This window comes from Rhinoderma darwinii (assembly GCF_050947455.1).
Source record: "Rhinoderma darwinii isolate aRhiDar2 chromosome 12 unlocalized genomic scaffold, aRhiDar2.hap1 SUPER_12_unloc_10, whole genome shotgun sequence".
In the NCBI taxonomy this organism is placed as follows: domain Eukaryota; kingdom Metazoa; phylum Chordata; class Amphibia; order Anura; family Rhinodermatidae; genus Rhinoderma; species Rhinoderma darwinii.
Genome location: NW_027461863.1, coordinates 103587 through 126359, shown reverse-complemented (window position 1 = coordinate 126359; position 22773 = coordinate 103587). Strand labels below are relative to the sequence as shown.

General features: G+C 48.6%; 1 protein-coding gene across 2 annotated transcripts in view; it reads left to right on the top strand.

Annotated features, from left to right (window-relative positions):
• LOC142698101 (protein kinase C delta type-like) overlaps nucleotides 1–20465 on the top strand; it is a 152188-nt gene extending 131723 nt beyond the window's left edge. Inside the window, exons 1-3 of one of the 2 annotated variants that reach the window (XR_012865683.1) lie at nucleotides 16448–16973; nucleotides 18139–18668; nucleotides 18836–20465. Coding sequence is in view for 1 of the 2 variants with exons in the window: in XM_075847787.1 (XP_075703902.1) it covers nucleotides 18571–18668; nucleotides 18836–19394 (657 nt within the window). In the remaining variant the exon portion in view is untranslated. Of the gene's footprint in view, nucleotides 1–16447; nucleotides 16974–18138; nucleotides 18669–18835 lie in introns of those variants that run through there. The other variant, XM_075847787.1, reaches the window with a different exon arrangement.
• Nucleotides 20466–22773: the final 2308 nt, after the last annotated feature.

Below are 22773 nucleotides of genomic sequence, written 5' to 3'. Positions count from 1 at the left end.
ATAACCCCCATATTCCCTGTATATTACCCCCAAAAGGAGAGATCAGCAGCACATCGCAGTCCAAAACTCATGGAAAACTATTTTATGTTTCACCCATCCCACCCATCGCTGGATGTGGGTATACTAGGACACATGACTAATATGATAATATTTTAATTAAGAATTGTACATCCTAGTACAATAGCTAAAGAAAATTAACTTATGAGGTTTAGAGTTAGTTATATGTCAAAATTTTGATCTAAGGTATGCGCACCGTGACGGGCAGTAGTCATGTAGACTGAACGCTTCCATGATTTGAATACGCTGTGACGTGGCACATTGGGTCACGTGAACGTGGTATACAGGTTACATCAACACTTTCATGACGTATCTTGTGGTTCGCGCTTGGGCATTAGAGATGAAAAAGACTGGAAGTCAACATGGCGTTCTGGGCCGGATGAAGAAGAAAAGAGAACATGAATGACTCCAATCTGAGAAGATGTCCCCTGTGAGTCACTGAATTTCACTGCACTGTATTCACTTACACTACCGTTCAAAAGTTTAGGGTCACCCAGACAATTTTGTGTTTTCCATGAAAACTCACACTTATATTTATCAAATGAGTTGCAAAATGACTAGAAAATTTAGTCAAGACATTGACAAGGTTAGAAATAATGATTTTTATTTGAAATAATAATTTTCTCCTTCAAACTTTGCTTTAGTCAAAGAATGCTCCATTTGCAGCAATTACAGCATTGCAGACCTTTGGCATTCTAGCTGTTAATTTGCTGAGGTAATCGGGAGAAATTTCACCCCATGCTTCCAGAAGCCCCTCCCACAAGTTGGATTGGCTTGATGGGCACTTCTTGCGTACCATACGGTCAAGCTGCTCCCACAACAGCTCTATGGGGTTGAGATCTGGTGACTGCGCTGGCCACTCCATTACAGATAGAATACCAGCTACCGGCTTCTTCCCTAAATAGTTCTTGCATAATTTGGAGGTGTGCTTTGTGTCATTGTCCTGTTGTAGTATGAAATTGGCTCCAATCAAGTGCTGTCCACATGGTATGGAATGGTGTTGCAAAATGGAGTGATAGCCTTCCTTATTCAAAGTCCCTTTTACCTTGTACAAATCTCCCACTTTACCAGCACCAAAGCAACCCCAGACCATCACATTACCTCCACCATGCTTGACAGATGACGTCAGGCACTCTTCCAGCATCTTTTCAGTTGTTCATAAGAGGCTGGACGCAGCACGAAGGGCTTCAGAGGGAAACCTCCATGACAAGACATAGTAGGGAAAGGGTTAATTTAGTGTGAGAAGGAGGGAGTAGTAGGGGGAGGTAGAAGAGGGGTAGGGAGGAGTCAGGGGACGTTACCAGTCTTCCCGCTGTTTTCGGCATTGAGCCGGAAGCAGCGGGAGGAAGAACAAGCAAAAGTGACAAGCTCCCTCTGCTACCGCGCTTACTTCTTACCTGGCCATGTCGGAGGTCGGCATGTTAGAGCAGCTGCGTGCGGCAGCTGCATTCCACCGTCCCGGGTGGTTGGAGGAGACCGTGGCTGCACTGTCCAGGATCCCGGAGGCTAACTCGCCTCCACGCCAGGTCCGGCGCTCAGGGTCAGTAGCTCTGAGGGACAGGCTCCCCTCCCCCGGCCCCCTCCCTAGTGCTAGTACTGTGGCGGCGGGGGGGGGGGGGGAGTTGGCAACCCGTGATCCTGCTCGTATGAAGCAGAGAGCGTCGTCGGGGGCGGCGGTGGCTCAGGCCGGTTCTCCCCGTCGCTCCCGGCGGTCCCGCCCACCAGAACACCTCAGCCCAGAGGTAGTCACGGCGTCGCAGGGGGAGCCCTTCAAAGGACGCTGCAGGCCAGGCAGCTGGGAGGGCCGCCTCTTCCCAGGCCCTGCGTCCTGGCAGGAATCCCCAGCCGCGACAAGGTCCGGCGGTACACAGGGGGTCGCAGGCCGGGCTCCCTGTCACCCCTCCTCCATCGGACGTAATATCCAGAGAGCAGCCCACGGCCGCCCCGCATGGTGATGTTCCGGCCAGGGGGCAGGCTTCCTTGAGACCTTCAGGGAGGACGCCTAGATCATCAGCGGAGACGAGGCAACAGGTCCGGTCGGAAGTCTGGGTCCCTGCGGTCGGGCGGCAGGTGGCCGGCCCATCTGTCAGCATGTTGTTGTCCCCGTGTAGGAGATGTCGGTGGGATGGCCAGTCGTCGGCGAGAGAGGATCTGGAGGATGGCGAATTGGACGATTTTCGGCGAGGTCAGGATTTTCCGGCTGACGGGAACACAGCGCCTGGGCAGCCCGGTGAGTACGTAACTCCTTCTTTGCCGTATCCAGCGATTTTTATGTCGGGTGTTGGGGGGGGCAGCAAGCACGGCATCGGCTGCCGGTAGCGGCGCGGTCGGGCGTGACGGCGCTGGCTTAGCGGATTTAGTGTGTTGCTTGCGGGAGTTGGTCGGGTGCTTAGAGAGGGCTGCGGCGCCTGTAGCTACGGCGGGGTCCCCGGCGGTAGTTTGGGAAGGTCCTCGTGAGGTTGGAGTGTTACAGTCGCGTCCCGGGGGTTGTGGAAGGGTTGGCGGCGTCTAAGGAAGCGGTCGCGGTGTCCGTTCAGACTGAGGCGCAAAAAGATGGTGATCGGGTGCGGCTTGACGATCGTGCTCGTGGCGAGGTGTATGTATGCTTCGAGGGTCCGTTAGGGGCACACCTAAAACAGGAGGTCCGCGAGCTGATCTGGAAGGACGAGTACGTGGAGATTTTTTCTCTTCTGCCGCTTGCAAAATTCAATTTGGATAAAGGCAAGCGGGACGAGAGTAAGAAGGAGGAAGAGGAACGTAGGCGGTATAGGCTTATCCCGCAGACGTTCGTCAATTGGTCGCAAGCGTTTGCCATTTTAGCCAGCGTGATCGGAGAGAAGGTGCCTGAAGATTGCTCGGCGTTATTTTGCTATTTTGATGCCATTGGGGAGGCTCATAGGGCATACGGGGGTCAGGCGTGGTTGCGGTACGATGAGCAATTTCGCCAGCGAAAGGCGGTTCGGCCGGCGATTCGGTAGGACCAGAAGGATGTTGCGCTTTGGTTGAGGGTGACGGCTCCGGTGAAGCAGTCCTTTCCCGGGAGCATTGGCCAAGGAGGTCAGTCTAGCCAGGCCGGGCAAGGTTCAGGGGCAAAACTGGGATTCTGCTGTCAATTTAATGATGGCCAGTGTAAGTTCGGGGCCACATGTAAGTTCAAGCACGTGTGTTCAGAATGTAATGGTTCATCCCACGGGGCTGCCAAGTGTATGTGGAAGAAGCGGTCAGGGAACCAGTCCTCCTCGGCTGGTCAAGGGGTTGTCGCCGGTGAGGGTGGAAAGGATGGTCCCGTATCTAAATGAGTATCCAGATAGGGTTGCGGCCAAGTTAATTTATGAAGGGTTTCGTGTTGGTTTCGTTATACCTCCGCCTCCTTATGAGGTTCTGGTGACGCGGCGCCAGGGCCGCCATCAGGGGGGTATTAGGGGTAGTGGTGTGAGGGGCCCGGCCAAACCTAATTGAAAGGGGGGCCCGGCAACTGCCTCGACATTCTTTTGGTAGGAAAAAACGGGCCCCTGCAATGGGGCCCGTTTTTTTCACCAAAAGAATGTCGAGAGCTGCTGCTGCTGCTGCGGGCCCCCTCCCCTCGTCATGGGGGGCCGTCAAACCGTCCGCCCGCGCGCGCGCACCCGATCGCGCGCACAATGAAACTCCCGCGCGTGCGCACTCGCGAGCGCGCATCCACGAACGGCCGCACTGGAGACCGCCCGCGCGCGCACCCGCGATCGGCCGCGCGCGCACCCGCGAACGAAGCGCGCGCACCCGCGACCGGCCGCGCGCGCAGCCGCGGACACACATGGACAAAACTTACCTGGAGCCTGGCTGGAGGTGAAGGACTGGACGTCTGGACCGAAGACCTCCCCTGGAAGACATCGCCGGAAGAGGACTGGAGTGGGAGCAGCTCTTCTGACACAGTGAGTAAATTATCTCAAAGTGTTGTTTATGTATGGCCCTGTTCACACAGTATTTTGCAGGCAAAAAAAAATCTGCCTCAAAATTCCTTAAAGAATTTTGAGGCAGATTTTGACCTGCCCACACTATCTTGCCGCGTTTTTTTGCTGCGTTTTTTGCTCGCGGCGATTGAGGACAGCAGACAAAAAACGCAGTGAAAAATGCATTTTCTGCCTCCCATTGATTTAGATGGGAGGTCAGAGGCGGAACCGCAGCATGAAAGGACGTGCTGCTTTTTCTTTTTTCCGCGACTGGCTCCCATTGATTTCAGATTAAATCAATGGGAGGCGGTTTTGGAAGTTTTTTGGTGCTGATTCTGACGCAGTGTCCGAGTCAATATCAAGGCCCAAAAACTCTGTGAACTGGGCCTTATTGTTAGGGCTTATTCAGACGAACGTGTAATACGTCCGTGAAACGTGTGTGATTTTCACGCGCCTTGCACGGACCTATGTTACTCTATGGTGCCGTGCGGACTGTCAGTGATTTTCACGCAGCGTGTGTCCGTGTGTCCGTTGCGTAAAACTCACGACATGTCCTATATTGGTGCATTGTTCGCGCATCACGCACCCATTGAAGTCAATGGGTGCGTGAAATTCACGGCCAGCACTTCCGCAGCCGTATAAACTATGAATGAAATTAGAAAAGCACCACGTGCTACAAACATACAAACAGAGTGTCATAATGATGGCGGCTGCGCGAAAATCACGCAGCCGCGCATCATACGCTGCTGACACACGGAGCTGTTATGGACCTTTTGCATGCGCAAAACGCCACGTTTTTTGCGCGTGCAAAAAGCACACGCTCGTGTGAATCCGGCCTTAGGGTAGGAACACACTAGGCATGAACACTGCGGATTTTATGCAACACATTTTATTGTGGATAATCCGTAGCGTATCACAGTCGCAGCAGAGGGGGTGAGATATGAACAAATCTCATCCACACGCTGCAAAAATAATGGACCTGCAGTGTGACTTTTTGGCTTTTTAAGTCGCATGTCAATGTATTCTGTGGAATCGCCGCTCCTCTGTTGCGGAAATGCTGCGGTTCTGCCGCAAAAATCACACAAGAGAAGAAAAAAAAGGTACTTTTTTAAATTGAAAAAGTTTAGACTTGCCCCGGCCGTAGTTCTGGTGACGCGATCCTCTATTCTTAGCGTAGCCCCGCCTCCTGTCATGACGTTTCATCCCATGTGACTGATGCAGCGGTCACATGGTCTACAGCGTCATCCCAGGAGGCGGGGCTACGTTCAGAAGAGAGAGATGCGTCACCAGGACTACGGCCCTGGCAAGTCTAAACTTTTTTTCCCTGCAGGATTCCCGCAGCGGACATGCCTCACGAAACCTGCGCCGCTATTTGGTGCGGTTTTGCTGGCAGAATTCCCTGCGGCCTCCGGGGCGGATAAGCTGTGGAGTTTTACTCAGCATATCCGCCTAGTGTGTCCCTTATGATGTCGCTCCTGGAGCTGCTGCCGGTCTCTAAATAGGCAGTTGGTCCAGTAGAATTTGGAATTATTTTTTTTTGTGAACCAGCTTAAAAAAATACAAAACTTTTGTGTTAGGGCCTGTTCACATCACTGTTCGCTTCCGCTCCGGGGTTCCGTCTGAGGTTTCTGTCGGGTGAACCCCGCAACGGAAAGTGAAAGTGATAACATGATAGCACAGCTTCCGTTTCCATCACCATTAGCGCAGTCGACTGCGCTATTCCGTCCGAAAACCAGCCGGAATGGTGACGAACCACCGCTCCGGGGTTCCGTCTGAGGTTTCTGTCGGGTGAACCCCGCAACGGAAAGTGAAAGTGACAGCACAGCTTCCGTTTCAGTCACCATTGATCTCAATGGTGACGGAAACATCGCTAATGGTTTCCGTTCGTCACCATTCCGGCTGGTTTTCGGACGGAATTAATAGCGCAGTCGACTGCGCTAATGGTGATGGAAACGGAAGCTGTGCTATCACTTTCACTTTCCATTGCGGGGTTCACCCGACAGAAACCTCAGAAGGAACCCCGGAGCGGAAGCGAACAGTGATGTGAACAAACCCTAACACAAAAGTTTTGTATTTTTTTAAGCTGGTTCACAAAAAAAAATAATTCCAAATTCTACTGGACCAACTGCCTATTTAGAGACCGGCAGCAGCTCCAGGAGCGACATCATAAGGGACACACTAGGTGGATATGCTGAGTAAAACTACACAGCTTATCCCGGGAGCCGCAGGGAATTCCGCCAGAAAAACCGCACCAAATAGTGGCGCAGGTTTGGTGAGGCATGTCCGCTGCGGGAATCCTGCAGGGAAAAAAAAGTTTAGACTTACCCCGGCCGTAGTTTAGGTGATGCATCTCTCTCTTCTGAATGTAGCCCCGCCTCCTGGGATGACGCTGTAGACCATGTGACCGCTGCAGTCACATGGGATGAAACGTCATGACAGGAGGCCGGGCTGCGCTAAGAATAGAGGATCGCGTCACCAGGACTACGGCCGGGGCAAGTCTAAACATTTTTTATAAATTTAAAAAAGTGCCTTTTTTTTTTTTTTCTCATTTGTGATTTTTGCGGCAGAACCGCAGCATTTCTGCAACAGAGGAGCGGCGATCCCACAGAATACATTGACTGCGACTTAAAAAGCCAAAAAGCCACACTGCAGGTCCATTATTTTTGCAGCGTGTGGATGAGATTTGTTCATATCTCATCCTCTCTGCTGCGACTGTAATACGCTGCGGATTTTCCACAATCAAATGTGTTGCATAAAATCCGCAGTGTTCATGCCTAGTGTGTTCCTACCCTAAGGCCGGATTTACACAAGCGTGTGCTTTTTGCGCGCGCAAAAACGTGGCGTTTTGCGCTTGCAAAAGGTCCATAACAGCTCCGTGTGGCAGCAGCGTATGATGCGTGGCTGCGTGATTTTCGCGCAGCCGCCATCATTATGACACTCTGTTTGTATGTTTGTAGCACGTGGTGCTTTTCTGTTTTCATTCATAGTTTATACGGCTGCGGAAGTGCTGGGCGTGATTTTCACGCACCCATTGACTTCAATGGGTGCGTGATGCGCGAACAATGCACAAATATCGGACATGTCGTGAGTTTTACGCAGCGGACTCGCGCTGCGTGAAAATCACTGACAGTCCGCACGGCACCATAGAGTAACATAGGTCCGTGCAAGGCGCGTGAAAATCACACACGTTTCACGGACGTATTACACGTTCGTCTGAATAAGCCCTAACAATAAGGCCCAGTTCAGAGTTTTTGGGCCTTGATATTGACTCGGACACTGCGTCAGAATCAGCACCAAAAAACTTCCAAAACCGCCTCCCATTGATTTAATCTGAAATCAATGGGAGCCAGTCGCGGAAAAAAGAAAAAGCAGCACATCCTTTCTTGCCGCGGTTCTGCCTCTGACCTGCCATCGAAATCAATGGGAGGCAGAAAATGCATTTTTCGCTGCGTTTTCTGTCTGCTGTCCTCAATCGCCGCAGGCAAAAAACGCGGCAAGATAGTGTGGGCAGGTCAAAATCTGCCTCAAAATTCGGTGCGCGGTTCCAGGCGGTCGCCGGTGCGCATGCGCGGGAGTTTGCGGGTGCGCGTGATCGGTCGCACGGGCGGCGGTGTTTGACGGCCCGCATGCTACCCAGGGCCGCCATCAGGGGGGGTATTAGGGGTACTGATGTGAGAGGCCCGGCCAAACCTAATTGAAAGGGGGGCCCGCAGCTCATGACATTCTTTTGGTGAAAAAAACGGGCCCCATTGCAGGGGCCAGGTTTTTTTCTACCAAAGGCAAGTCGCGGCAGTTTGCCGGGCCCCCCTTTCAATTAGGTTTGGCCGGGCCTCTCACATCAGTACCCATAATACCCCCCCTGATGGCGACCCTGGGTACCATGATATAGTACTGGACGGAGTACCGTTAACAGGCGGTGCCACGGTAGGGGGGCCCAGAAAATGTAGCTGTAGGGGGCCCTGAAATTCCTGATGGCGGCCCTGCGCGGCGCAATCTTAAGTCGGCTTACTTGCATGCCGAGATCGTGTCGGAAAAACTGTTAAAAGAAGTTTCGTTGGGGCGCATGGCGGGGCCGTTTGTTGATCCGCCAATAAATGATTTAGTGGTGTCCCCATTGGGTATTGTGCCAAAGCGGGAGCCCCAAAAATTTCGTTTAATTCAGCATTTATCCTTTCCCAAGGGTTCGTCGGTGAATGATGGGATTGATCATGAGTTGTTCTCTGTAGTGTACACATCATTTGACAAGGCGGTGGGGCTAGTTCGCGCAGCGGGGCCCGGCGCGTTGTTAGCAAAAACCGACATTGAGGCGGCTTTCCGGTTGTTGCCGGTTCATCCAGAGAGCCAACGGCTGTTGGGTTGTTTTTGGAATGGGGCTTTTTATGTGGATAGGTATCTTCCTATGGGGTGTTCCCTTTCTTGCGCATATTTCGAGGCATTTAGTAGCTTCGTGGAATGGGTGACGAAGGGCGTAGCCGGGGTTGACTCTTTGATACATTACCTGGATGATTTTTTGTGCGTCGGCCCGGGGGGTTCGCCTATTTGCGGTAATTTGCTGCATTCATTGCAGAAGGTTGCGAAGGATTTTGGGATTCCCTTGGCGCCGGAAAAGACTGAGGGCCCGGTCTCTACCATTTGTTTTTTGGGAATTGAAATTGATTCGGTGGCAATGGAGTGTCGACTTCCTGTGGATAAATTAAGGTCATTGAGTCAGGAGGTACGGCGGGCTTGTAGGTTGAAGAAGATGACGTTGCGCGATCTCCAGTCTCTGCTGGGGAAGTTGAATTTCGCTTGCCGGATTATGCCGATGGGGAGAGTTTTTAGTAGACGTTTGGCGGCAGCAACGGCGGGGGTTCGGGCGCCACATCATTTTGTGCGGCTCAGGGAGGAGCATCGGGCTGATCTTCAGTTTTGGGATGATTTTCTTGGTCAGTATAATGGTTGCTCTCTATGGATGGCTCCAGCGCAGGATACGAGTGATTTCAATTTTTTTACGGATGCGGCTGGGGCAGGTGGTTTTGGTGCGTACGGGGGTGGTCCTTGGTGTGCAGGTAACTGGCCGGCTAGCTGGGTGTCCAGCGGACACACGCGGAATCTGGCCCTGCTCGAGCTGTTCCCTATCGTGGTTGCGGCAACCATTTGGGGGGACAAAGGCTCAGGGACAAGAAGGTCAGTTTTTACTGCGACAACATGGAGGTGGTGCTGGCCATTAATAACATCACCGCATCCTCTCCTTCAGTAGTTCAATTGTTGCGACATTTAGTTTTGGTGTGCTTGTCGTTGAACGCGTGGGTGGTCGCGGTGCATGTGCCGGGGGTACGGAATTGTATCGCTGATGCTCTTTCTCGCTCGCAGTGGGATCGATTTCGTCAATTGGCACCGGGAGCGGAGCACCTCGGTTTGGCTTGTCCGGAACATCTCTGGGATCTGGTTTCGGTCCCGTAGAACGATTGGTTGAAAGGTCATTGGCACGTACGACATGGAGTGCTTATTCTGCTTGTTGGAAGCAGTGGGAGGAGTGGGTAAGAGAGTTGGGTAACGTCAGCCCGGATCAAGACAGGTTGGTGGCACTTTTGTATTGGTTGGGGGACGCTTGGGAGGCGGGGTTTTCCCTGGCTAAGGTCAATCGTTTCGTTTCTGCACTGGCTTTTGGTTTTAAGTTGCAGGGTTTTCGGGATGTGTCTAAGGAATTTTTAGTAGGACAAGCTTTAAAGGGTCTGCGTCGAGGTAGGGTCGAAGCAGATCGTAGACAGCCCGTGTCTTTTGCTCTCCTCGGTTCTTTGGGCATATCGCTAGTGTCTGTCTGTCGTTCTTCGTCCGAGGTTGAGTTATTTCAGTTAGCATTTTCCTTAGCGTTTTTTGGCGCACTTCGAATTGGCAAGCTGGTTTCACCTAGTACCAAGCGGGCAGGGGGGTTGAGACTGGAGGAGGTGGGTCTATATGGGGATAGACTCGAGTTGTGGTTGCGGCGGTCAAAAACTGATCAAACGGGCAGAGGAAAGCGCATAGCTTTGTTTGCCCTCCCGGGATCGGCGATGTGTCCGGTCGCCTGTATGCATGCTTTTAAACCACAGGTGGGGTCGCCCGTGTTGCCGTTGCTACGTCACGAGAATGGGTCATTTTTGTCCAGATATCAATTTGGCGCAGTATTTAAGAAATGCTTGGTGGCGGTCGGAGTCGCTGCAGGCCCTTACTGATCTCACTCCTTTAGGATTGGCGCAGCAACCGAAGCGGGGCGCTGGGGGTTGGACGACGAGGGGGTGCGGCACATTGGCCGTTGGGAGTCCAACAGGTTTAGGTCCTACGTGCGCCCTCATTTGTTATGAGTCATGTTGTTATTTGTTGTTAAAAGTGTGTGTGCTGTATTTTTTCGTTTCAGATCAGCTCCCGTGCCTTGTGTGGTTGTTAGGACACTTTTACATGCATTGAGGGGCCTTGAGGGCGGACGTCCGCCCTGACGGCCGTCAGCTGCGCATTCCGCAGCAGGACGCGGTTTTGCATTGGCTGGGATTTAGAGGTATGTTGTGGAGACGGGTTTTAGCAGAGTTTCAGACATACTCTCGGCTGGATAAGGTTCCGGAAGTCCTGGTATTGCACGTGGGGGGAAATGATTTGGGGGTTCGCCCTTTTCGGGAGTTGGTGTGGGATATCAAACATGATATGTTGTGTTTGTGGGCATCTTATCCCGGCCTAGTGATAGTTTGGTCGGACATAGTTCCAAGGAAGCATTGGCGGCTGGCTAGGTCGGTGGATTAATAAGGCTCGCATAAAAGTGAATCGGGCAGTGTCCCGTTTTGTGGCCAAGAATGGGGGCATTTGTGTGCGGCACAGGGATTTGGAGTCAGGAGTAGGTAATTACTGGAGGAGTGATGGGGTGCATCTGACCAAGGTTGGGATTGATTTGTGGAGCCTGGCACTAGCAGAAGGAATTGAAAGGGCGTTGGTGGTGTGGCGGAACTCACAGGCTTAAGGTGGTCAAGGCCTGTTTCGCTGTGGCGGGGGGAGTCCTTGAGGTTGATCAGTACGAAATGGTGGGGGGGTCGCATTGGGGGTATGCGTCCCCCAAAAAAGGTACATGGTTTGAAGACTTCATAGGGTATTATCCCTTTCAAGTGGTCTTCTGGTGGTTGGAGCCATCTGCAGAGGTGAGCGGTGCCTCCGAGCTGGTTTACGGCTGGAGGTAAATTGTTGGTGGTGGTTGCAGATGGCTAACTCGAGGTAAAACATTTCTAAAAATGGCTTCAAGGACTTCCCCTGCTCGGATTAATGTTAATGTTAATTGTTATTTATGATACTGACCCATGTTGGGTCATGTGAATTATAGGAGGAATTCTCTGGTTGGATTCCTAATTAGTTATCCGAATTCTGTGGCCATTTCACATTCAACCTCGGTTGTCACGTGTCTTTTCTTAGAGGTAGGGGTGATAAAAGAAAGGATAAGTAGAAGGTTCAATAACACACGACTCTACTTAGGCAAGTCATGCGTCTCACAAATGTTCTTCTGTGTGATCCAAACACCTCAAACTTCGATTCGTCTGTCCATAACACTTTTTTCCAATCTTCCTCTGTCCAATGTCTGTGTGCTTTTGCCCATATTAATCTTTTCCTTTTATTAGCCAGTCTCAGATAAGGCTTTTTCTTTGCCACTCTGCCCTGAAGGCCAGCATCCCGGAGTCACCTCTTCACTGTAGACGTTGACACTGGCGTTTTGCGGGTACTATTTAATGAAGCTGCCAGTTGAGGGCCCGTGAGGCGTCTATTTCTCAAACTAGAGACTCTAATGTACTTGTCTTGTTGCTCAGTTGTGCAGCGGGGCCTCCCACTTCTCTTTCTACTCTGGTTAGAGCCTGTTTGTGCTGTCCTCTGAAGGGAGTAGTACACACCGTTGTAGGAAATCTGCAGTTTCTTGGCAATTTCTCGCATGGAATAGCCTTCATTTCTAAGAACAAGAATAGACTGTCGAGTTTCACATGAAAGCTCTATTTTTCTAGCCATTTTGAGAGTTTAATCGAACCCACAAATGTGATGCTCCAGATTCTCAACTAGCTCAAAGGAAGGTCAGTTTTATGGCTCCTCTAAACAGCAAAACTGTTTACAGCGGTGCTAACATAATTGCACAAGGGTTTTCAAGTGTTTTCTAATCATCCATTAGCCTTCTAACACAGTTAGCAAACACAATGCACCATTAGAACACTGGAGTGATGGTTGCTGGAAATGGGCCTCTATACACCTATGTAGATATTGCATTAAAAACCAGATGTTTGCAGCTAGAATAGTCATTTACCACATTAACAATGTATAGAGTGTATTTCTGATTAATTTAATGTTATCTTCATTGAAAAAAACTGTGCTTTTCTTTCAAAAATAAGGAAATTTCTAAGTGACCCTAAACTTTTGAACGGTAGTGTATATGGTCTGCAGAATGCCTGTGTAGGACTGATATCTGTCACTATATGGTGGGAATATTGGTCTTTGTTTTACTACACACGTTTTTAGTACACAATTAAGAGTGTTCACATTATTTCTATATAGTGGAAGTGTAGACCCCCAAGAATTATTTCCTTTGGTAGGTCCAAGGTACCTCAGTCAGACACTGAGTGTACACATCCTTGCATTAAAATATTGTATTACTGTCTGTAGCCTTAGAGGAGAATTTATTAACCTTGCTAAGCCGCTTATCTGGGATAGAAAAGTCCCAAAAGTCGCAATTTGCGGGAACGTTTTTGGTCAGTTTACGCTGCCTTTGGCACTTTTTTGAAAAGTGTGTGGTGCTTTGCTTTTGTATGCTCTGGGACGCCTCTAGTTTCTTCTGAACCTGGGCCCAGACTGTGGACAGTTCCCGATGAACGAGATCTACCTCGGGATTGTTGGAACCACCAGATGAAACAGAGGAGAACCGTGGATTAAACCCAAAATTACAGAAAAATGGGGAGACCTCTGATGAGTGACTGACCCGGTTATTAAGGGAAAATTTGGCGAGGGAAATGAAGGAGACCCAATCATATTGACAGTCAGAGATAAAACACCTTAAATATTGTTCTAGAGACTGATTAGTCCTCCAGAACGGACCCCTAAATAAATATAGACCCAAGACTAGACCCCTAAATAAATACAGACCCCAGACCAGTTCCCTAAATAAATACAGACCACAGACCAGACCCCTAAATAAATACAGATCCAAGACTAGACCCCTAAATAAATACAGACCCAAGACTAGACCCCTAAATAAATACAGACCCAGACCAGACCCCTAAATAAATGCAGACCCCAGACCAGACCCCTAAATAAATACAGACCCCAGACCAGACCCCTAAATAATTACAGACCCCAGACCAGACCCCTAAATAAATACAGACCCCAGACCAGACTCCTAAATAAATACAGACGCTAGACCGGACCCCTAAATAAATACAGACCCCAGACCAGACCTCTAAATAAATACAGACCCCAGACCAGACCCCTAAATAAATACAGACCCCAGACCAGACCACTAAATAAATGCAGACCCCAGACCAGACCCCTAAATAAATACAGACCCCAGACCAGACTCCTAAATAAATACAGATGCTAGACCGGACCCCTAAATAAATACAGACCCCAGACCAGACCTCTAAATAAATACAGACCCCAGACCAGACCCCTAAATAAATACAGACCCCAGACCAGACCCCTAAATACATACAGACCCCAGACCAGACCACTAAATAAATACAGGCCCCAGACCGGACCCCTAAATAATTACAGACCCCTAAAACAATCCGATAGAATACCAACAGACAGAATTCAATAAAAAATAGTGCTCAAAGAGGTAATAGGTAATAAACTGTAAAGCATCGTTGCTGACTATATTACATGCACTATATTGAATCCTGAGTGAAAACCAAGATATACTTGGTGCATCGATCAACAATTTACATGAGATTAAACCAAGAAAATATGATCGACTTCAGCACACGATATTTGAAAAAATATACAAATTTTTATTAAATTACATACATGAGACAATTAAAAAGTAGAACAGGGGATGAGTCACACAACAAAAGACGTCAAAATCAGTGAAAAACCGGGTAAGAGTATAATGTCACTGTGTACATGTTACGTTATAACAGCAGAAGTGAAACATGCATATGATAAGATCGAGAAGTGATATTCAATTGAAATCAGGGCTGATTAGGGCCAAGTATGTCCAAAGATGACAAAAATATAGTCGTAATAAAATATAGTACTGGTAATGGAAGCGATATCTATGTAAGAGCAAAAAGTAAGTACGAATCGCAGATGTACAGCAGTACCATATCTCAGATAGATTGAAGTCAGTGGATGATCAAGAATAATAAGCAATCAGGGCCGATTGGGGCCAAGTATGTCCAAAGAAGACAAGAAATATAGTCGTAAGAAAATATAGTACTGGTAATGGAAGCGATATCTATGTAAGAGCAAAAAGTAAGTACGAATCGCAGATGTACAGCAGTACCATATCTCAGATAGATTGAAGTCAGTGGATGATCAAGAATAATAAGCAATCAGGGCCGATTGGGGCCAAGTATGTCCAAAGACGACAAGAAATATAGTCGTAAGAAAATATAGTACTGGTAACCCTAAAACAATGCAGACCACAGACCAGACCACTAAATAATTACAGACCCCAGACCAGACCCCTAAATGAATTCAGACTACAGACCGGACCCCTAATAAAATACAGACCCCAGAGTGGACCCCTAAATAAATACAGACCCCGAGCTAGACCCCTAAATAAATGCAGACCCCAGACTGGACCCCTAAATAAATACAGACCCCAGACCAGACCCCTAAATGAATTCAGACTACAGACCGGACCCCTAATAAAATACAGACCCCAGAGTGGACCCCTAAATAAATACAGACCCCGAGCTAGACCCCTAAATAAATGCAGACCCCAGACTGGACCCCTAAATAAATACAGACCCCAGACCAGACCCTTAAATCAATGCAGACCACAGACCAGACCCCTAAATAATTACAGACCCCTAAAACAATGCAGACCACAGACCAGACCACTAAATAATTACAGACCCCAGAAGAGACCCCTAAATGAATTCAGACTACAGACCGGACCCTTAAATCACACAGACCTCAGACTGGACCCCTAAAAAAATACAGACCACAGACTGGACCCCTAAATAAATACAGACCCCAGACTAGACCCCTAAAAGAATACAGACCCCAGACTAGACCCCTAAAAGAATACAGACCCCAGACTAGACCCCTAAAAGAATACAGACCCCAGACCAGACCCCTAAATAAATACAGACCCCAGACCAGACACCTAAATAGATTCAGACCCCAGACCGGACCGCTAAATAAATACAAACCCCAGACTAGACCCCTAAATGAATACAGACTCCAAACCAGACCCCTAAATAAATAGACCCCAGAGCAGAGCACTAAATCAATGGAGACCACAGACCAGACCCCTAAATAATTACAGACCCCAGACCCGACCCCTAAATATTTACAAACCCCAGACCAGACACCTAAATAAATTCAGACCCCAGACCGGACCCCTAAATAAATACACACCCCAGACTGGACCCCTAAATAAATACAGACCCCAGACTAGACCCCTAAATGAATACAGACTCCAAACCAGACCCCTAAATAAATAGACCCCAGAGCAGAGCACTAAATCAATGGAGACCACAGACCAGACCCCTAAATAATTACAGACCCCAGACCCGACCCCTAAATATTTACAAACCCCAGACCAGACACCTAAATAAATTCAGACCCCAGACCGGACCCCTAAATAAATACACACCCCAGACTGGACTCCTAAATAAATACAGACCCCAGACTAGACCCCTAAATGAATACAGACTCCAAACCAGACCCCTAAATAAATAGACCCCAGAGCAGAGCACTAAATCAATGGAGACCACAGACCAGACCCCTAAATAATTACAGACCCCAGACCCGACCCCTAAATATTTACAAACCCCAGACCAGACACCTAAATAAATTCAGACCCCAGACCGGACCCCTAAATAAATACACACCCCAGACTGGACCCCTAAATAAATACAGACCCCAGACTAGACCCCTAAATGAATACAGACTCCAAACCAGACCCCTAAATAAATACAGACCCCAGACCAGACCCCTAAATAAATACAGACCCCAGACTAGACCCCTAAATAAATGCAGACCCCAGAGCAGACCCCTAAATAAATACAGACCCCAGACCAGACCCCTAAATCAATGAAGACCACAGACCAGTCCCCTAAATAAATACAGACCCCAGACTAGACCCCTAAATAAATACAGACCCCATACGGAACCCCTAAATAAATACAGACTCCAAACCAGACCCCTAAATAAATACAGACCCCAGACCGGACCCCTAAATAAATACAGACCCCTAAATATAAACCCAGATTCTATATTGTGGATGAAAAGGGTTTTGCCAATAACCTGAGCAAATAACCGTTGTTTATCTCTACTGTAGGAGTGGCATGTATTGCTACTGTGTTCTGCAGACCCCTGACCAGGCCATAAGAAACCCTGGTTGGGAAACACAGCTCTGGACACTAGACTGGCACTCATGATGCCCACATCAGACATGGCAGAGCAGGTTACTGCCAGGCAGGTGCCACCTGAGGATTCCATGACCTCTGACATCACGTGACCTGCACACGACCAACTGCCGTTTACTTTCAACTGTCGACGGCAGCGATCGGACTGAAGTCTACAGGTAGGAAGATATTGGTGAAAATGGCGTCCAATGGACATGGAGAAGACGGCGAGAAGAGAGAAGAGGAGAAGAGGAAGAGGGAGGAGGACAGCGTCACCGGATTCAAGAAGAAGAGGAGAGGAGCCAAGGACAGAGGATTGGAGGATGAGGAGCCAAGACCTGGGAGCAGCCAAGACCCTGGAACATCCAGCCCCTATGCCAGGCTTACCATCAGCCGCTTCACCATCCACCAGGTCCTGGGTAGGGGCAGCTTTGGCAAAGTGAGTATAATATCGAAATATTTCATTTTATAGGGTGGTAAACCTAAAGTTGACCTTTTATCTCCATCAATTGTTCTCTGTTGTCACCATGTTATGCTGGATGGATGATGGGTGTAGTGTTCTCCTATGGGATGCCTAATAGGACATCCAGAAGTATTCCTGCCCCCATAACCACTACTTTAGTTTTTCATTTTAGTATTTTTCTGTCGACATATGAGAGATTTTGATTTTTGGGGGCACGAGTTGTCGTTTTTAATGGCTCCATTCAATGTTCCATATCATTTACTGGGAACATTGTAAAAGGCTGTTTTTTTTTAGGTGAAATAGCAAAAAAAAACAAAACAGCAATTCCTCCATTGGTTTAATAATTTGGCTTTTATGGTGTTAACTAAGTGGTAAAAATGACACGTTACCTTTATTCTGCGGGTCAGTACAATAACGGGGATACCAAAATTATATTGGTTTATTTTTTATACTTTTTATCCAATAAAAACAATTTGTAAAAACATTAATTTGTTGTGTCTCCATATTCTGAAACCCCGAATTTTTTTTATTTTTCTGTTGATGGGGCGGTGTGAGGACTTCTTTTTTGTGGGGCGAGCTGTACTGTTTATTGGTACTATTTTGGGTTACATAAAACTTTTAATCACTTTTTAACTTTTTATTCCATTTTTCGAGGAGCTAAACAAAACGAAATAGAAAAAAGTTTATTTCTTTATTTTGACTGCAATATTTATGTATCGCTTGAATTGTTCTTTTAGCCTCCCCCTATTAAGCTTAGTAGGAGGACCAAGTTGGCAGACCTTGGGGTCTTCATTAGGCCCCCTGGCTGCCATGACAACTATCTACACACTGTGATCGCGTTGCGGGTAGGGGTTATGGGGTGACAGCGGGAGCTTACCTCTATTTAACTGTTTAGATGCCACGGTCGCTATTATAGCGTATGATCCTGCTCCTTACTACCCCCACCAACTAAGATAATTATGTCAAATGTGGGTTAGGCGTGAAGACCTCTCCATACAGGGCCCAACAGCAGACACTGCATTATGCTGGGAGCTCAGCTTTGTTCTGCTGTAGAGTCCTGGGCACTACTCGACTGACCCACCTCTCTGTCCACCTCTGTTCCTTCTTCTTCTCATGAGGAATCTCCATTTGTTTTCCTCAGGTGGTCCTGGCATCAGTCCCCGGCCGAAACACCTACATGGCCGTAAAAATGATCACCAAACGGGACAATACGGACGAAATTATGAGAGAGCGGCGGATACTCCTAGCGGCCAGACACTGCCCGTTCCTATGCCACCTCTATGCCGCACATCAATCTGAGGAGCGGGCATTTTTTATCACGGAGTATCTGTCCGGTGGCAGCCTGGAGGCTTTGATCAGGATGTGCGGCTGCTTGAACATCGGCAACGTAAGGCGAGTAAATAATCAGGAGACTGAGGGGGGTGGAAAGAAGAAAAGGTGAGGGGGGAGGTCAGATGAAGGATAATACAGAGAATGCAGAATACAGGCTGCCATAATCAGCGCCTCCTCTCTGCTAGAGACCGCACACACTCCATCATAACATGATATTAGGGAATTGATAGAGGAAGATTTCATGACATTGAGACTCCACTCTGTTCTCCCCATCAGATTCTACACAGCAGAGATGATATGTGGCCTCCAGTTCCTCCATGGACACAACATCGTCCACCGGTAAGCAGAACTTCCCCCTTCTTTCATTCTCCTTTACATGCTGGAAACAGTGCACCCAGCTTTCCTACACTCCTGAATGGCTATTCTGCTTGGTGGTGCAATGACCCATCCCCCGTCTCCTGGATCACTGGGCGGATTTGTCATTCTCTCGTCTTATTTCTTTGCAGAGATCTAAAGCCGGAGAATATAATGTTGGATGCAGATGGCCACGTCCGTATCATCGACCTGGGATTGGCCCAAGATGGCGTCACCGCCTCCAATAAGATCCGTGGAGTGTCGGGAACGTTGCATTACATGGCCCCCGAGGTGCTTCTTAGAAAAAAATACGGCTCCGCAGTTGACTGGTGGAGCCTGGGGATTGTGGTGTCCAGGATGGCAGCAGGACGCTCCCCATTTTACAACGGCCCCGTCAGGCAAATGGCTATCAAAGCCATCACCACCGCGAAGCCTAAATTTCCAACTTGGCTTAATCCTGACGTGAAACATCTGACCAAGAGACTGGTCCGTAAAAATTCTAAGAGGCGCCTCGGTGTGTGCGGGAACATCAGAGAGCATCCATTCTTCTCCACCATCGGCTGGGAGGAACTGCAGGAGAGGAGGGCACAGCCACCATTTACACCATTTGTGCCCGTTCTGGAGAACCAACATCTGAAGTGGCCAGAGAATAACAAAGCCCTTCACCCCTTGGCCGGGTTCAGCTTCATGTCACCAAGCTGGACCCGATAAGATCTCAGGACAAGGGCCCAGAACTTCATGCCTCCTGACCCGCGCCTCAAGTCTCTGCTGCTGTATGTCACCTCGGCTGCCCAGACCATCATCTCTCTCCTTACCATCTTCATGCCACACCTCTGCCATCTTGCTGCTGCACCAGAGCCTTGACTTGCCATCCTCCAATCCCAGGCAGGCATCTGACATCACTCCAGCCTGAAGATCCTCTACACCCCCCAGGAGCGGCCTGTGCTTAGTTTCCATCTGGGGAGATCAGGAATAATAGCCGCATGTTGTAGTCCTGGGGCCGGAGCGGCCATTATACCTGATCTCACCTCAGCACAGGCCAGGTAAGTAATGCACCCACATCACCCACATCACTCACATCACCCACATCACCCCACTATATAATAAGTATAGACACCACACTACATGATAAGTATAGACACCCGCATATAGACACATAGTACATTTAGATTAGACTTTAGCCTTTGATCCTGGGATTATTCTGATCGCCATATTTGGGGTCAGGAAGGAATTTTCCCCCCTTAATATGAGGACAATTGGCTCATTCCTCAAAGGGGGTTTTCGCCTTCCTCTGGATCAACACGGCCTTAAATAGGTTTAGGATGATAGAGTAATAAGTAGTAACACACATAAGTAACATAATATAAATATAGAAAATAATTAAAAATAAATCTTAATTTAATACAATTTATAGTTTACACATAAATAAATACAGCAGTTCATTAAAAATAATAATAAATAAATGAATAATTTTCCCCTAGTCTTTCCCCATATTACACATGTTACACTTCAGCCTTTGATCCTGGGATTATTCTGATCGCCATATTTGGGGTCAGGAAGGAATTTTCCCCCCTAATATGAGGACAATTGGCTCATTCCTCACAGGGGGTTTTCGCCTTCTTCTGGATCACCACGGCCTTTAGATAGGTTTAGTATAATAGATAAATAGATGACACATACATATACACAGTATATAATAATAGTAGTCTTAATACTTCTAGAATAATCTCCTAATAATAAAATATAACCTTCCCTTATCTATAAATAAAACTTTCCTTTTACCCCCTACATCTTTGTGCTTGTCTTTATTCCCATTGGACTTCTGTGTAGTAAATGTTGTCCGAGCTCTGAGACCCCCACCAATCACTAGAACGAAGCAGCTGAAGGTCTCGTGTGAGCGCTCAGCCGCTTCCTGTCTGTTCGGCTTTTTCCGGAAAAATGTATCGGCTCATAGACTTTCTATTGAGTCCGTTCACCGATACATTTATTTCTGGAAAAAGCCGAACAAACACGAAGCGACTGAGCGCTCACACGGGGGCTTCAGCTGCTTCATTCTAGTGATTGGTGGGGGTCTCAGTGCTCGGACCCCCACCAATCCAATCTTCTGACGTGTCACTATGTCACTATGACATGTCAGAAGTTTGTCAAACGTTTAGCTACACTTTAAAGGTATATGTCAGATTTAAAGCCCAAATGTGGTGTGAACAGAGCCTTACAGGGGTTGTCCGGTTTTTACAATACCGTTTTGCTAGAGGGGTCCAGTAATCTGTGGGGGAACTTGCTGCAAGAGTTTAATTTCCCTACAGCATCTCTAAAGGGGAAGTAAAGTATTACACAGTTCTATAATCACCGGGCTGGGCATGTAATACATGGATGTGATGGTCCTCCTGAGCAGGAGATGATGTTTGTTGCCCCTCTCCATTCTGGATAATTAATCAGGGTCCTGAACGGGGGAACCCACACTATTACCCCAAAATTCCCTAATAGGGCATTTGAAAATGGGTTTTCCAAACCAGAAAACAGCTTTAATGGTTATATAATGATAAGTGAGAGTTTGTTACAATGTATCAGTGCAGGAGAGAGCTGAAGTACAGGCTATTTAGATTGTGGAGGATTATCTAAACGGGATACACTGAATGGGGCACAGTGGGGGATGGAGGATCGGCTACAATGCTGCCCCCTACAGTCAGGGCCCTCACCTCATGGATGCTCCTGTTACCAGATCCTTCACACCAGAGATCAACATTCATGAAGAAGAAAAATCCCCTGCAGAGACGTCCACACCGAGAGATCCAATAGGACTGGTCTATACAAGGAGTCGTCATATCCGGGGGCATATTTACAGCCATGCCCCCGTATAATAAATACTTTATTCCTGTATACATGAGAAGTTCTACAACTTTATAATATCATTTATGTTTCAATTACTCACCATTTTCAAGATCTGTTTGCTGTCAGTGAATGAGGACACTCTTGCTTACATTCAGATGCAGTGAACCTGTACATCGCTAGTCCTGCTCTCAGCTAAGAAACATAAAGTAGATTAGGAAGTTGTAGAACTTTTCATTTATACAGCGATTAAGCTTTAGTTACATAAAATCGGAAAACACACAGGAAGAGGATTCATTATCGGTAGTACTACAGTGATCTGGTGCCCGCAGGTATCTAATGGTAAATACGGCCCTGGTCAGTGGCGTAACTTCCGCCGTAGCAGCAGTAGTGGCTGCTACGGGGCCCGTGGCATGAGGGGGCCCGTGTCGCCCGCCGGCACGGGCCCCCACCATGGCCGGAGGCTCCGCTAGCAGCCGCTATGGCTGCTACAGCGAGACGCCACTGAACAGTACGGCAGAGCAGGGAGGTATCTCCCCGCTCTGCCATTAAACAAAAGACATGTATCCCCTAGCCACAGGATATCCACAGGATAGGGGATACATGCGTGATCGCTGGCAGCGATAGGGATAACGGGGGACTGAAAGTCCCCTGAAGTTCTCCATCACAAACCTCGGACTTCCGGGGTCTGTGTCAGCAGTTCCGGAGAAATGAATGGAGCACCGGTCCCGCTTGTGCGCATGCGTGACAAGCGCTCCTTTAATTTTTAGTGAGCTGCGCAGACGCGGGAAGTCAGAGGTTAGTCATGGAGAACTTCAGGGGGACTTTCAGTCCCCCGTTCTCCCTATCGCTGCTGTGGATAGGGGATACATGTCTTTTATTAGGACACACTGTAGGTCGCATTTTTTTAGGAGGGGGGACGCTGTATGGCGTTCCCTACAGGGGGGAGACGCTGTATGGCGTTCCCTACAGGGGGGGGGCTGTCTAGCGTTCCCTACAGGGGGGGGGCTGTATGGCGTTCCCTAAGGGAGGACGCAATATGGTATTCCCTACCGGGGGGACGACGCTGTATGGCGTTCCCTACAGGGGAGACGACGCTGTAGGGCGTTCCCTACAGGGGGGGACGTTGTATGGCGTTCCCTACAGGGGGGACGCTGTATGGCGTTCCCTACAGGGGGGCTGTATGGCGTTCCCTACAGGGAAGGCTGTATGGTGTTCCCTACAGACCCCCCCCTGTAGGGAAAGCCATACAGACTCCATG